This window comes from Oryx dammah, unplaced genomic scaffold (genome assembly GCF_014754425.2).
Source record: "Oryx dammah isolate SB20612 unplaced genomic scaffold, SCBI_Odam_1.1 HiC_scaffold_22, whole genome shotgun sequence".
NCBI lineage: Eukaryota > Metazoa > Chordata > Mammalia > Artiodactyla > Bovidae > Oryx > Oryx dammah.
The window spans coordinates 29,378,621-29,392,342 of record NW_024070206.1 but is presented as its reverse complement, the minus strand read 5'-3'; the positions used below and the strand labels follow the sequence as shown (position 1 = coordinate 29,392,342).

At 38.9% G+C, this 13,722-nt stretch overlaps 1 protein-coding gene across 1 annotated transcript in view; it reads left to right on the top strand.

Annotated features, from left to right (window-relative positions):
• Nucleotides 1-13,722, top strand: part of OSBPL1A (oxysterol binding protein like 1A) — a 221,221-nt gene that overhangs the window by 42,364 nt on the left and 165,135 nt on the right. The window contains exons 6-8 of the mRNA XM_040264746.1: nucleotides 1,877-1,988; nucleotides 6,576-6,661; nucleotides 7,783-7,927. Coding sequence (XP_040120680.1) covers nucleotides 1,877-1,988; nucleotides 6,576-6,661; nucleotides 7,783-7,927 — 343 coding nt within the window. The remainder of the gene's footprint in view (nucleotides 1-1,876; nucleotides 1,989-6,575; nucleotides 6,662-7,782; nucleotides 7,928-13,722) is intronic.

Sequence of the window (13,722 nt, the reverse complement as noted above, 5' to 3'; positions counted from 1 at the left end):
TTGGTGATTTGGAGTCTCTTGAGATTCCATGTGAATTTTAGGGTGGGATTTTCTGTTTCTGGACAAAAAAAAACATCATTGGGATTTGATAGGGATTGCGTTGAATCTGTGGATTGCTTTGGGTAGTGTTCACATCTCAACAATATTGTCTTCCCATTCGTGACTCCTAGATGTCTTCTCACTTAGTTATGTCTTTAAGTTCTTTCAGCTGTATTTTGTAGTTTTAGTGTACAAATCTTTCATCTCCATGCTTAAGTTTACGTCAAAGCATTTTATTCTTTTCCATGCCATTGTAAATGGAATCGTTTTTCTTAATTTCCTTTTCTGATTGTTCATTTTATCTTTGCCCATTTTTAATTGGATTATCTTTTAATTGTTGAATTGTAAAAAGTTCTTTATATGTCCTGCATGTGGTTTCCTTTTCAGATATGATTTATAAATATTTTTCTATCATTCTGTGTTCTACTTTCTTTACTAATACGAACTCTCTGCATGAAGCATGAAAACACTTCTCCCAAAATCTTTCCTTTAAAAAGATAGGAAATGCAAAGATATTTTATAAGAATTTACTAAAATATTACACTTCTTAGCAATTTTTCTATATGTAAAATGTGGTAATACATTTTATAGAGTATTTAGTGAAAAGTATGTTCATGAACACTATAATAGCCTAGAAAATGATATATTAGGCAGGTGGAGTATGACTTAATTGTGTCATACAAATAAAATTATATATTTTTAAAAAAATCTTAAACTTACACATGGGAAAAATGATTAGAAAGAAACCTGCCAAAATATTTATGGTGGTCATGGAGTGATCAGGACAATGAGTATTTTGTTTTCTTCCTGTCTGTGTTTGGGTGTATATTTAAGGTTTGTTTTTTTTTTTAAACTACAAAAGATTCTTTTTAAAGAATGGTAAAAATTGTATGGCCCAGTGGAAAAATGAAACTCATAGGAAAACATAACGTGTAATGACACAGAATATCAATTCCTACGGGTTTCAGTGTACTGCCAACCTAGAGGTTAGGGTAGCGCTGTGTTTCATCCTGTCTTTCTGTAGAACTAAAGAGCAAGTGTTACCACATCCCCTGCCTGAGTGCTACACACCCTGGTGAAATTAAACAGCTAATCTCTAATAGTTTCCTGTAAATCTCTTGCATGCTCATCCACCTGTACTGTCTTAAGTTATATAACTGAACCAATGATACTGGGCTGATGAGTTTCAAATTCCCGAGAGAGCTGTTAGCCACTCAGAGTAAATATGAAGGATGTGGCTGATACTCCGCTGTTGAAAATTGACTTCCGGAAGTCATGTGCTTCATTATAACCCATCCCTTTGTTAGTGTTGTATCCCACTAGTCTGTATCACTTCAGAAAATTATGTCTTGTTTCTTATAAACATTAAAATTAATTTTTAAAAGATCTAAGTCTGCTGAAGAATTTATTCTTTTTCAACAGGGCTTAGAATAATATTAAATGAATGTATTGTCTGCTCTAATTATCTAATTTAAATTACTACTTTAAGTAATAGGTTTGTTAACTCATATTTAGTGTGACCGCATGAATCAATTTGGTAAAACAACCAGATAATTTACTTTAAAAATCAGTTACAGAAGTGCTCTGTGTTAATTGGAGATTGGCAACTGTGTAGGCAGTCATCAGTTATCACAATTAGTTGAGCTGTAGAGTATTCCATTTATGATGCTTACGTAGTAGTCATTTAATTTAAACAGAGCTAAAGGACTTTAAAGATTCCTACATAGTCATTGTTTCTATTGTAAACATTCAGTAGAATTAGAAATTTGAATAAGGGCTATAGTACAATAAAGTTTTAGTTTAATAATAGCTAAAAATAATTTCTCTGCTGTTTTAGGAGTTGGTAATGCTTCTTTTGGAGCACAACGCTGATACTACTGTTGTTAATGGGAATGGACAGACAGCAAAGGAGGTCACTCATGACAAAGAAATCAGAAACATGCTCGAAGGTAAATATTACAGATCTTACTCTAGACAGCATTTATCTTCATTATAGCCATGGCCCAGGATATAAGTAGAAAATGGCTTCTGAGATGCCAAAATAGATGACACTGAGCCTGTGCTCCAAAGATAGTGTAATTTGAGAGTCATCGATTGGATGTAAAACTGTATGAGAGCTTCCTCAGAGCTTTTGAATTCTTACTTTATATAACATTATGGCAGGTTTTAAAAATTCAGTCTCCAGTATAATTAAAAGTAAAAATTAGCGACATGAGAGACTACAGCTGAAAGGCAGCAAAAGTGTGATAATGAAGGAATATAGGAGCACAGAACAGGGAAACTAGAAGTGTGTGGTTCCTGGGAGTCATGTGATTGTGGCAAAGAGAGCTCTGGCCACTCTGTTACCCTGAGGGCATCACTGTAACACAACGGCCACAGTAACTTCTTCATGGATCAGCTTCATTGCTGGATGAACTTCAAAGATTCAATTACATTTAAGAAGACATAGGAGGGATTTCTCTAAAAAGAGTTTAAGGCAAAAATATTTCAATGCTTACATCAGGAGGCTTCGTTTGTTAGGATTGTTACCCAAATAGCCAGGGCTTTGGCTGTAATTATTTTTGGGTAGTAGTTCTGTAGGAGAGAAGGGAAGATTTCCTATTTGCTCCCTTATGAATAAAGGTATTGAATTTTAAGTTGCAGTTTCACACACATCCTTTGTTGTTTCCTTTGCAGTTTAGAGGAGGGCACGAAAATGTTTCATTTGAAGGGCATTGACTTATTTATTAGTAGTATTTTTATCTATGTACGAGGCACAGTCTTGCTTTTTATTACTTTCCAGTTGGCCTTAAAACCTAAAATCTCCCTTGTTTCTCTAGTTATAAGATAATGTCTTCTTGTCAGACACCTTTTAGGTCAGTATTTCTATTTGCTCTTGCATTTAAAATGAACGCTTTCATTTTTAATGAAGAAATCAACACATAACATCTTCTATAAGGCTCAGTATTATGTGATTTTGGGGGAGATTGAACATGCTAGATGTGATCCCTGCCATTTAATCAACCGTGATCTGATTGGGAGGATGAGGTACTGTCTGTTTGTAATAAGTGTTTGTAATGACTGTTCTGTCATTTTGTTTGCAATAAGATGAGAACCCACAACTGATGGACTGGGATACTGGGTTTGCGTGACAAGTTGACATTTAATGGGGCTAGTTGTAAAGACATGGTCTAAGCACCCAACTTCACACCCTTACAACCCAGCTGTGTTAAGGGCAAGAGTTTGGTTGACTTGATGGGCTCTATGATTTATCAGCTACAGTATGATCCTGGCTGGGGAAGTGGAAGTAGAAATTGAGAGATTTTGCTCTGATTCCCTTAGCCAGGTATGATATCATTTGTGGCTAACATAATAAATGGGTCAGACTACAGGGAGTGCATCCACAACCTACCAAGACCACATACAGGGAGACCAGAAACCCTATCATAGGTTTGCATGTAGAGATAAGGAATGTTTCGCCCCAGAAGGACAGGCTTTAGTAGATACAACAATCATACTCAAGTACTTCAAGGGCTGTTACATTGGAAGATGGATATTCTTATTTGGGGCTGACCAGGGCCAGCTGATAGTCTAGTTAATGGAGTACCAGGGAGTTTATCTTTGGGTGCAGTCTATTGTAATAGTGTCCTGGGTTGCCTTAAAAGATGTAGTGAGCTTCCCAGACACTTCCAATCCTGGGAGAGGACAGATTACTACTACTCAGGCACTAGAGAGGACTCCAGTACCTTCTTCATATCATTTGACTTTTTTTATTTTGAGAAATATCTAACCTATAGGAAGGTTTGAATAATAATACAACAAACACTTGTACATCTGCACTTAGTCACCAGTTATTAACATTTTGCTACATCTGGTTTACATTATTTAATGTTACTTATGTACTTCTAATTGTTTTCCTACACTATAAGGGAGTAATTTACAGACATGATACTTTAGCCCTAAATACTTCAGTTTGTATGTCTTAAGAACAAGGATATTTCCTTATATAATGATCAACTTCATGAGATTTAACATCAATATCATAATATTACTGTTATAGAGTACCCCTCAATTTGGGCTTTTCTCTTCTCATAAAAATTAGATTCAGGCTATCCGTTCTTGGTGTACGTTGTAGTTGGCATAGGATGAGGTTGTATGCTTTATACCAATGCATTGTTTTAGGTACTTGATGTCATTTTGTTCTACTATTGGTGAAATTATCTCTGATCACTAGTAGTTCACTGTAAAGGTTCTTAGTACATAGTCCCACTTTTGTAATTAGTAAATAATCCTTGGGGAGAAAAATTGAGACCATGGTAAATATCCTGATTACCGACAAACTTCAAATCAATGATTTTAGTGTTCATTGATAATTCTTGCTGGAATCACTCATTACTATAGAAATTGCAAAATGGTGATTTTCTGTTGTTAATGAAGTATATTTGCTAGTTTCTCACCTGCATTTCAGATGTACTGCTGTTTAACCTACGCTGGGCATGTATGTGAGTGTCTTGTCAGGATGGAGTTAGGCTTCATGATCTTTGTGGTCTTCCCTAACTCTGAATTCTGATTGAAAAGAGCTAGTTTACAGTCATATAACATTTAAATTTTAAAGGACAAATTATTTGCAGGGTAGAGTATTGGCTTTAAAAACATTTTTGAGATATATATAGATAAACGTACACATTAATAATGTATGGCTTGCTGTTTTCACAAGGGAACATATCCATGTAAACAGCACCCACATCAAGGAATAGAATATTACTGGCACTCTAGAAACTTTTAAGTCCCTTAAACTGGAGTACTTGTTTTTGTTGGCTAGACCAACAGTCTTTTTTTTCAGTGTCCAGAATGAATATAGGACAGGAACATAAGCAGAGTTTTCCCCTCTAGATCCTGTTTTCCGTCATTGATGAGCCTAGACAGTCTAGAGAGAAATTGTAGGGAAACATAATGACCCTTCCTTAAAGTCTGGAATGATCATTATTAAGCATTGAGAATTCAGAGACTATTTATTGGCTAAACATGCACTGTGTCGGATACTGTCATAAGTGCCTAGGGTACGCAGAAGAGTAAGAACAGGTACCTGACTTCAGGCATGGCTGTGGGGATAAAGCGCAGCTCTGGGAAATACCTGCAGTAGCAGAGGTGTGTAGGGAAGGCCGGGGACTGTTCTCAAAAGCTCACAGACCGGGGGCTGTAGAGCCAGGGAGAAGAAAGGCTGAAGAGCATCAGTTCCAGCGAAAGAAGGCAGTACTGGGAGCCTGTGTGGAGGCTTGGCAGCCTTCTTCCAAGACAGACAGGGAGGGGATCTGGGTGTGGAAATGAAAATGTGAGAATAGCAGATGCTGGTGTATAGCAAGGTTAGTTCTTTAGGCAAAGCTAAACTGCTTCCAGCTATGCCGGTCTTCAAGCTTTGTGTTTCCTGTAGTTGAAATGCAGGGGCATGCATCGTGTCTTGAACAAGTTAGTGCATAGTAATTACTAACTATTAATAAATGTTCATTATTTCTCAGGAAGACCTGGGAAGCTTCTATATTCCTTCCCTGTAGCCTTTGCAGAGGACATTATACAAACATTTTAAGGGAGATTATTGCTAACCTTTCTATGAAATTGCTTATTTTCTGGAAGCCAAAACAGAACTCAGATATAGTAGAAATGAGACCTTATTACATATTCCACTCTCTTAAACCAGATTGCTCTCATTCCCTGCAAGTATGAACAGCACAGAGTAACAGTAAGAGCAGGTACTCTGACACCCACCTGCCCAAGTTCAAGTCCCAGCTCCTCCATCTCCTGACTGTGACTTAGGTTAAGTTCCTTAGGTTAAGTTTCTGCCTCAGTTTCTTCACCTATAAAATTGGCAAAATAGTAATGCTTCAAAGAGTAGCTACACAGATTTAGTGAGTTAATATTTAAGTGTTTTGAAAGGTATTTGGCATGTAGTAAATGCTATAGTATTTATTAAGGACATAAAATATTCTTATAAAAACATAGACTTTATATATAAACCTAAATATATGGTTTGTATGTCTTAGTGGACCATGAGTATGAGCAAACTCCAGGAGACAGTGAAGAACAGGGAAGCCTGGCTTGGTGCAGTCCATGGGGTTGCAAAGAGTTGGACACGACTTAGCAACTGAACAACAACAATAATGTCTTCTTATTAACGCTGTTTCTTATTATTACTTTTCACATTCTAAAGATCTGGAAGATATGAGCTCCTCTCCCCACTTAATCTGTCTTTCCAAGGCACATAAATAATAGTATTTCAGCATAAAAAAATAATTATCTGTGATGGGTATTAGAGTGAGTAACATACTTAAAGACCTCTGAATTGAAAACATAAATGCATCTGAACGTGAGGGAAGTTCAGCTCTGTAATCTGAAGTCTAAGGCAGTGAGAATAATAATGAAGTCTCACAGCATTTGAATTACAATTCAAAACATTGTGACTTTTCTCACCACTATCCCTTTATTCTTTATACATCTCTGTGATAAAGTTGCTAATAGGATCCAGCCTAGAAGTAGAGTAACATGTACCTTTCCTTTTGCAGCTGTAGAAAGGACTCAACAAAGAAAGCTTGAAGAATTACTTTTAGCAGCAGCAAGAGAAGGCAGAACAGCAGAACTTACAGCTCTGGTAAAAAAAAAAAAATGTGTTATTTCTTTATGCTGCAGGAAAATTTCAATCTAATGTTGAGTTCATAACATAGTCAAACTGTGGGACCAAAATACTTGAGATCAGAGTAATAGAACAGAAGTCTTTAAATATCTAAAAACACAGTCTGGTGATACTTTAAGCAGGATTCATTTTACATGATGGTATTTTTCTCTGATTTACTTCCACACTTTCTACTGAAAACCTAATCGTTAAGAATCTGGTTTTTCAAGGTAAACATTTAATGTAAGGATAGTTTTCTTTTAATGATTAAGCCAATTTAAAATTGACGTGTAATGTGTAGAATCTTATAAAGGAATATCTTTCTCTAATTTTGATGAGTGAGTACTTCTGAAAGGTATGCTGTACTTCCAGAAATTAACCTACAGACAAGGGACATTAGTTTTGAAATATTTATATCATGTTAGAACAGGTTGAAAACTTTACCCATTTTATTTTTTTGTCCTTAGGAGACCTACTTTCCAGTTTCCATTTCCTGAAAATAGTCTCATTAAACACAAAACTCTGAATGTGTTCTAAATTCACGACTGAAGCACGGCTGTTTGCCTTAAAGTTATTTCAGCTTGTTTGAAAAGGCTTCTCTGGTTTCCAAGTATGGGGCCTAAAACGTTTTTTAAACGTTCTGAAATGGAGACTGTTAAGAATTGTTTTTAAAGGAGTCAACCAGGAACAGCAAATTCAGTAGCCCTTTAACATGTACACATCTAACATTTATGGTTTTAACTCTGCTGAATGGCTGTCCCTGGTAGACCAGTTTGTAATTCTGTTGTCACAAGTGTGAATTGCAAGACTGGTAGGAGCGAGTGGATCTTCATGGAATCCCAGTGCCCCAGCTTGGTGTGTGGTGTCTGTCGTCAGGGAAGTGTGGGACCTGAGACCCCATGGCAGCTTGAGGGGAGCATGCAGGGTGATGTGGGTTCACTGCTTTTCCGAGCAGGAAGCCACTGACGGTCAAGATGCTAGGGAGCCCAGCTGCCCAGGCTCAGGAGCGGGAGGGTCCACCTGAGTTAGCCGTTATGTGGTTTTATGGGAGAAAGTCTGTCTTCGGCATATAATTCACATTGCATTTCTTCAATTGTTAGCTCAACCGGCCGAATCCTCCTGATGTTAACTGTTCGGATCAGTTAGGCAACACACCCTTGCATTGTGCCGCTTACCGGGCGCATAAACAGTGTGCCTTAAAGCTTCTAAAAAGTGGAGCAGACCCTAATCTGAAGAACAAGAATGGTAAGCATGTTGGTGATAGCCATTGGTGGTCATTTTGAAGTTATTAAAAAGCGTTTCGTTTTAGCATCCAGCCTGTGTTAAACTGTTGAATTTTGAAGTCAAGGCATTTATACAAAAGAAAAAATTTATTGATTTACTTCCCAGTTAAGACCTAAAATAATGCCTATTTCACCTGAGGCACTAAAGATGGCTTAAAATCGGATTCCTGCCCTCAAGGGGAGGAAATGTACAGTTCAGTTTAGTCACTCAGTCGTGTCCGACTCTTTGCGACCCCATGAATCGCAGCACGCCAGGCCTCCCTGTCCATCACCAACTCCCAGAGGCTATACAAACTCGTGTCCATTTAGTCAGTGATGCCATCCAGCAATCTCATCCTCTGTGGTCCCCTTCTCCTCCTGCCCCCAATCCTTCCCAGCATCAGGGTCTTTTCCAGTGAGTCAACTCTTCGCATGAGGTGGCCAGAGTATTGAAGTTGCAGCCTCAACATCAGTCCTTCCAATGAACACCCAGGACTGATCTCCTTTAGGATGGACTGGTTGGATCTCCTTGGAGTCCAAGGGACTCTCAAGAGTCTTCTCCAACACCACAGTTCAAAAGCATCAATTTTCGGTGCTCAGCTTTCTTCACAGTCCAACTCTCACATCCATACATGACTACTGGAAAAACCATAGCCTTGACTAGACGGACCTTGGCAAACTAATGTCTCTGCGTTTTAATATGCTATCTAGGTTGGTCATAACTTTCCTTCCCAGGAGTAAGCGTCTTTTAATTTCATGGCTGCAATCACCATCTGCAGTAATTTTGGAGCCCAAAAATATAGGTTCTTGTTATTTGTGGGAGTTTTGTTCTATTAATACAATGTTGCTGGGACCTCTGAATTAGTGGATACTGAACCATTGCTCATAAGGGAAGTACAGAGTGAGGCTCCTATGAGCCTTTGGTCAGAGCATCCCATCCACAGATCACACATAACCTTGTTTTATGTGAGCCTCTGTGTAAAAATACCTTAATGTATATTATTGATGATTAACACTGAGCTCACTACCAGGAACATCGTATCTCAAGCCTGAACTAAGATCCTGTAACATGTATTCTATCTGGAAGGCATATCAGAGGCTTCTTGAGCTTATGAGCACAAGACAGCACTTCATAACCGTGCTTGGGGGCCAGTTTCAACAGTGAAATCACCAGAAAGAAGCAAGAAAGGTGAAAAGTGCGGCCCTAGGTAGACTGACGAGGACACTTGTTTACAGTCTGAGAGCTGAGACAAAAGGGCAGAGCATCAGCCTTTCCACTTCAGGGAACTAATGCATCAGAAGACTCAAAATTTTTTTCTCTTAAAAAAAGTTTATAAATAATCAGCCTTGAAGGCACCTAGTTTGTGTATGGAAAAAGGCAGTAAAATGGCAAATGTACAGGGTTCATGATGGGTAGAAACATGGAGAGGTGGGAAGAAGACTCCCAATTTTTTATTAATCTGGTTGTGTCCATGAATGACCAGAAAATTGCCATGAGTATTGATTGGTGATTAAAGTAAACTTTAACAATAGGCAAGTTTGTAAATGTGGAGTTCTCAAATAAGGAGAATAGACTTATACACCCAGGACAGTGTTGATGACCGAGTTGGGTAACCTTAAGAGAAGCTGCAGAGTGTGTCGTGGGTATTCAGTGGAGGGACGTCCACCAGTAGGGCTGCTCCACATCCCCTTTTGTGGACCTGGAGGACTGGAATTTACAGTTCCTGAGAAGGGGAAGACTGTAGGAGGGGCAGGTGAGCAGATGCTAAGAATTAGGGGCTTGGTTTTTAAGACATTACAATTTTGAAATACTGTCGTGTAATGCACATGATAGAGTTGGGGAACTTTGAGTTTAGGTGGGAGGGGTCTGGGTAGAGATACAAATTTGGGGATCATGTGTAAAAGTTAGATCTAGATGGATCGAAGAAATGAATGTAAGATTAAAACCATAAAACTGTAGAACAAAATGCAGGAGAAAATCTTAGTTATCTTGGGTTTTGCAAAGATTTCTTAAATATGACACAAAAAATATGAGTGATAAAATATTGAAAAATTGGACTTTGTCAAAATTAGAACATTTCCTCTTCAATAGGCACTGTTATGAAAATGCAAGTTATGGGGGGAAATATTGGCAAAACATATACAACAATGAACCTCTATCTAGGATAAAGGCTGAAAAGTTTCAGCCATTTCACCAAAGATACACAGATGGCAAAAATCACATTACTAAAAGATCCATTTAGAGATATATAGAACTTAAAATTCATTTCCATGAAAAAAGTGCATTCACATAAATACAGGGAGTATGTACCATGATGTTTATTTCAGCTCTATCTAAACTATTGAAAAGGTAGACATAAGCCTAACAGCTCAAATCAGCTGAGGTTTGCTTTAATACTTGCAGTAATACTAAAATTGAGAGAACAGGGGCTACTTATATCAATGTGGATAGATAAAACAATGAGCAAAGAAAGGAAGTTGTAGTATAATAAGCCATTATTTCAATATTAACACCATACTGAACACGTAAAAGCACTTCATGGGGGACTTCCCTGGTGGTCTAGTGGCTAAGACTCTCTGTGGTCGCAATGTAGGGGGCCCAGGTTCGATCCCTGAATGGGGAATTAGATCCTGCATGCCTCAGCTAAGAGTCCACATGCTGCAACTAAGACCCAGTGCAACCAAATAAAAAGACAAAATAAAAAGAAAAAATTTTTTTAAAAAGCACCTTATGGGTACATTCCTATATAATAAAAGTGGAAATACACACTTGAGAATGATGATACTACCAATTTGTGTCATCAAAAAAATGAAAACAAAACAATAAAGCTGGAAGTGGGGAAGAATCGTCATGATTACCTTTGAAAGTTAGTAGCAGTTTACAGAATGATTGAAGGGTAAACTTCTAAAAGTAATGGAAGGTGGATACAGATATTTGGAAAGTTCAGCATGCCTGTTAAAAGATGTTAATGTGTTCCTGGTAAAAGTTAAGATGGTGCTTTCTGAGGAAGTATTTTTTTCTTACTATAAGAGTAAGAAAAAAAAATGTTAAAAAAAATTTTTTTATTAAAAAAATTTCTTATTTTTACAAAAATTTTTTTATTTTTTAAAAAATAAGAGTTTTTCTTATTCTACTACCATAAGAGTAATAGTGTCTGCATTTTAGGAAGTTTTAAAAATAGAGAACATAAATTACTCCAATATAGCCTCTGGTATTTTGGCATATTATATACCATTCGGATTTATTCTCATACCTATTTTTGAGCATTTTTTAAAGTTTCAAAGCATGCTGCTTTTTTGTGGCCAAAATGAGGAAAAATGAAGACACTGAAAAAGTATAATCACCTCTACCCAAACATCCAAAGATTTAGGTTTTAGTTGCTGTTCTATGGTAGAATAGATTTTTAAAATTTAAAATAATAGATACCAACTTGAGAGTGTAAGCAAAAGAAGGATCATATATTATTAGTATAAGAATACAGAGGTATCTCTCTGTATTTCAAAACAGGAAATGCTGTTCACCATCAGAGGGGATGGAATCAGGAAACAGGATGCTGTTAGGCCCCTGGGGGCTGCCACTCATTGTGTGTGTGTCTCTGCACTGTGTGGTCCCTCATTTCTGTCTCTTAGCAGATGAGCTCGTTTGTTTTCCAGCGTACATGAGGGAAGAGGACTGCCTGGTAGCTACATTCAGTGGATCATTGTCCGTTAACCTCAGTTTTAAGTCTAAGCGGGGGGCAGTATGATGGCGCCAACTTGTGTTAGGTGCCCACCATTGGTACAGTCAATAGGAGTTGGGCTGGAGGTACAAACATGGTGGCTGGGGTCTTCCCCTGGGGGGTGTAGAAAGGGCAGAGGGTGCCCAGAGGATGGTGATAAGTACGGGCTGACAAACACCTAAGAGAGTATCTACCGTTCTTTCTAGTTTATGGCTTGTAAATAGAGTTGACATATTAAAATCCTAAGAGTTGACTCATTGGAAAAGAGTCTGATGCTGGGAGGGATTGGGGGCAGGAGGAGAAGGGGACGCAGAGGATGAGATGGCTGGATGGCATCACTGACTCGATGGCCGTGAGTCTGAGTGAACTCCGGGAGTTGGTGATGGACAGGGAGAGCTGGCATGCTGCGATTCATGGGGTCGCAAAGAGTCGGACACGACTGAGCGACTGAACTGATACTAAGCGTCAGCAGTTTTCCATGTTGTTCTTGGAAGCATGATCTTCATAGCTCACCTTCTGCATAGTGTTTTGTGTGGGTATAATGTGCTCCATGCCTCCAAACCTTCAGTGATAAGAACAATGATAATTTCTATATTTTTTATGACTAAATTTTCCAAGTCTCTTAAAACAAAGATGTTTTAAGTCAAACTTGTTGGTCCTCCTCTTTGATTTCTTCTAAAACCACTAAGCTTAGGCAGCAGTTGGGGCATATCCGATTCTGTTCTCCCCTAGTGTGTCTGTGGCACGTCTATTAAACACATGCCGAGCTTCTGCTGTGGTACTTACTGGCGACCCAAAAGTGAACAAAATCTGTCATGCTCTTGGAGCTTGTGTTCTGGTGGGAGGAGACAGACAAAGCAAAAAATACGTTCAATGTCGGGCAGTGATGTGCAGAAAAATAAAACAGGCCAAAGGGAACAGAGGATGAGTCAGTGGGGCTGATGTTTTGGGAAGGAGGGAGGGAAGGGAAGGTTGCTCTTAAGTGACCTTGAGCAGAGAGCCAGACCGAGGATGGGAGGGAGCCCTGGTGAGGGATTCAAGCAGAAGAGCAGTGAAAGCAAAGGAGAGGCCAGTGTGAAAGCTCAGGGTAGGCGGGCACTTGGCATGTTTGAGGAAGAGAACTGCTTGGGTGCCTAGAAGGTGCTCATCAGGGAGAGTGGTAACTCCAGACAATAGCCAGAGGCTCAGCCCTGCTGGCCAGTGTGGAGGGTTTTGAGCAGAAAAGGTGATGTGAGCGTGTACTTAGGATGTGAGACCCTCAGCTTGCTAATCACTTACCTCTGCACCCTTCATCAAAGCATCCATCCATTCCTCTTCCATTGTTCTGTTAGCCCTATCTCATCCACTTGAAGAGCTGACTGTGTGTTTTCTGCACTCACTCGTTGCCTCACCTGTCACCTTCCTTCAACAGTGTTGCACATTTAATGTTTGTTTTTCTAAGATTTTATTCACTGGTAATCTTTCCCCGTACTATACTTCCCTGGTGGCTCAGAGGTTAAAGCGTTTGCCTCCAATGCGGGAGACCTGGGTTCGATCCCTGGGTCGGGAAGACCCCCTGGAGAAGGAAATGGCAACCCACTCCAGTATTCTTGCCTGGAGAATCCCATGGAGGGAGGAGCCTGGTAGGCTACCGTCCACGGGGTTGCAAAGAGTTGGACACGACTGAGCGACTTCACTTACTTCCTTGACAGTTGTTAACTATTTTTCCAAATGGCTTTAATTTTCTTAGGTTCTTAGTAAAAATGCTGCTGGCCCCTACTTGAGATTGCATTCTTTGTAAATTAATTTGAGGCGTGTCGGCATTTGTATTTGGTTTTCCCATTAAGGGCCAAGTCTGTATCATGCAAAAAGTTAAAAACAGGATCATTCCTGTTTTTTTTTTTTTTGTGGTTGATAAGAGGTGGTACGATTCTGAAATAGCTGGTTATGGTGCCTAACCAGGAAAGGAGGCTATTTCATTCTGTTCAAAAACATTTTTATTAAATTCTCATGATGTGCTAGGTACTGTGGACATTGAATCCGGAAATGAGGGCTCTGTATGGGATTTCAGCTGGTTGGC